The sequence below is a fragment of the Echinops telfairi genome, unplaced genomic scaffold (genome assembly GCF_000313985.2).
Source record: "Echinops telfairi isolate 266 unplaced genomic scaffold, ASM31398v2 ScPeMD7_29;HRSCAF=101, whole genome shotgun sequence".
In the NCBI taxonomy this organism is placed as follows: domain Eukaryota; kingdom Metazoa; phylum Chordata; class Mammalia; order Afrosoricida; family Tenrecidae; genus Echinops; species Echinops telfairi.
This window is the reverse complement of record NW_022103926.1, coordinates 3,520,762-3,522,311: the sequence shown is the minus strand read 5'-3', so window position 1 is coordinate 3,522,311 and position 1,550 is coordinate 3,520,762. Positions and strand designations below refer to the sequence as shown.

The 1,550-nt window shown below is 50.9% G+C and overlaps 1 protein-coding gene across 1 annotated transcript in view; it reads left to right on the top strand.

The window, feature by feature from the left end:
- The window catches only part of CHEK2 (checkpoint kinase 2), a 53,508-nt gene that overhangs the window by 44,888 nt on the left and 7,070 nt on the right, over positions 1-1,550 (top strand). The window contains exons 12-13 of the mRNA XM_045289539.1: positions 473-636; positions 860-975. Coding sequence (XP_045145474.1) covers positions 473-636; positions 860-975 — 280 coding nt within the window. The remainder of the gene's footprint in view (positions 1-472; positions 637-859; positions 976-1,550) is intronic.

Here is a 1,550-nt window from a genome sequence, read left to right as displayed (position 1 = left end):
ATGGAAACCCCAGTGGCACAGCTCTCCTCCAGCACACGGGCTCACTGTGAGTTGGAATCGACTTGGTGGCACCCGCTGACTTCCAAGCTGGGTTCTCAGATAGAAGTGGCTTTCTCAGGCTTTCTAGCATTCTGTGCTGCCAGGGTTGAGAGCTGCAGATCTGAGAAGACCCGTGCATAACTCATCCGAATTCCAGGGTGCCTTCGTCTTTACAGAAGGGCTAGCCATCTTTTTTGACAGTTAGAGAGAAGGAAGGCAAGTTGGAAAACCTGGATGTCGAAGTTCCCAGGTACAGCAAAATTGAACACGATACCTGAATTGCAAAGACAGGTCCCTGTAGACTGGCGGTGGATGGCAGGTGTGAGCTGGACATTGGAAACAGAGCGAGGTAGCAGGTCTGTCAGTGCTGGCTGACTGTGAATTTCTTATTTTATGATGTCACTGCTACACCTCTCCCTCTGCTTCGTTTTAGATTACCGATTTTGGACAGTCCAAGATCTTGGGGGAGACGTCGCTCATGAGGACGCTGTGTGGCACCCCCACCTATTTGGCCCCTGAGATTCTGGTTTCCCTGGGGACTACGGGGTACAACCGGGCAGTGGACTGCTGGAGTTTAGGCGTTATTCTTTTTATTTGGTAAGAAAAGCTTTCTCATGCCACAGTCTGGTTGGAGGTTGTGAAGATGAAGTCCAAAATGTGTCCAGGTGGCATGCTCCTGAGGGCATCTCTGACCATCGGGCCAAAGAAAGTTGTGGCTTTTTAATTGTTTCATTATGCTGGGAACGATATGTAATTGTATCCGAATGCCATGAGAATTCCTCCTGATTTCTTTTCCTTTTTTGTCTCTACCATCGTTAAGCCTCAGTGGGTATCCACCTTTCTCTGAGCACAAGACTGAAGTCTCATTGAAGGAGCAGATCGCCAGTGGAAAATACAACTTCATTCCCGAGGTCTGGGCCGAGGTCTCTGAGAAGGGTATGTCCGGAGAAGGGTCGAGAATCGATGGCTTGCTGTCCTGTGTGTCTCGGCGAGCCTGCATGTGCCCTTTGGTGGGAGTGTCTTTTCAAACCTGCTGCTGTTTTCGCCTCGCCTGTCAATTCTCTTCTTTCCTGTTGCTTGCTTTGTACCATTGGGGAGGCCGACGGATAGATGAGCAACTGAGCTCCCAGGCTAGGCTGACGTGGGCTTCATTCCTGGATCTGCCAGTTCCCAGCTGTGTGACCCGGAGCAAATTGCTTAACATCTCTTGAGTCTCTGTTTCCTTATTTGTACAAGGGGCTCTGTGACTTCTACCTTGAAGGGTTTCTGCAAGGGCTGAGTGTGAGGAGGACTGGAGGCTCAGGGGCTACGTGTCAGGTAGCTAGTGGAGAGGTTAAAGGGTTCCCGCTGGCAGGCACGCTGCAGGAGAATGGCCTAGTGGCCTGCTCCTGTAAAGATACCAGCCAAGAAAACTCTCCGGTCCATCTTGCCCTGTCTCCCGGCATCACAGAGTCAGAAGTCAGCAGGGAGGAACTTGTCACCAAGTCTAGTGTATACAAATGCCTGGTTCC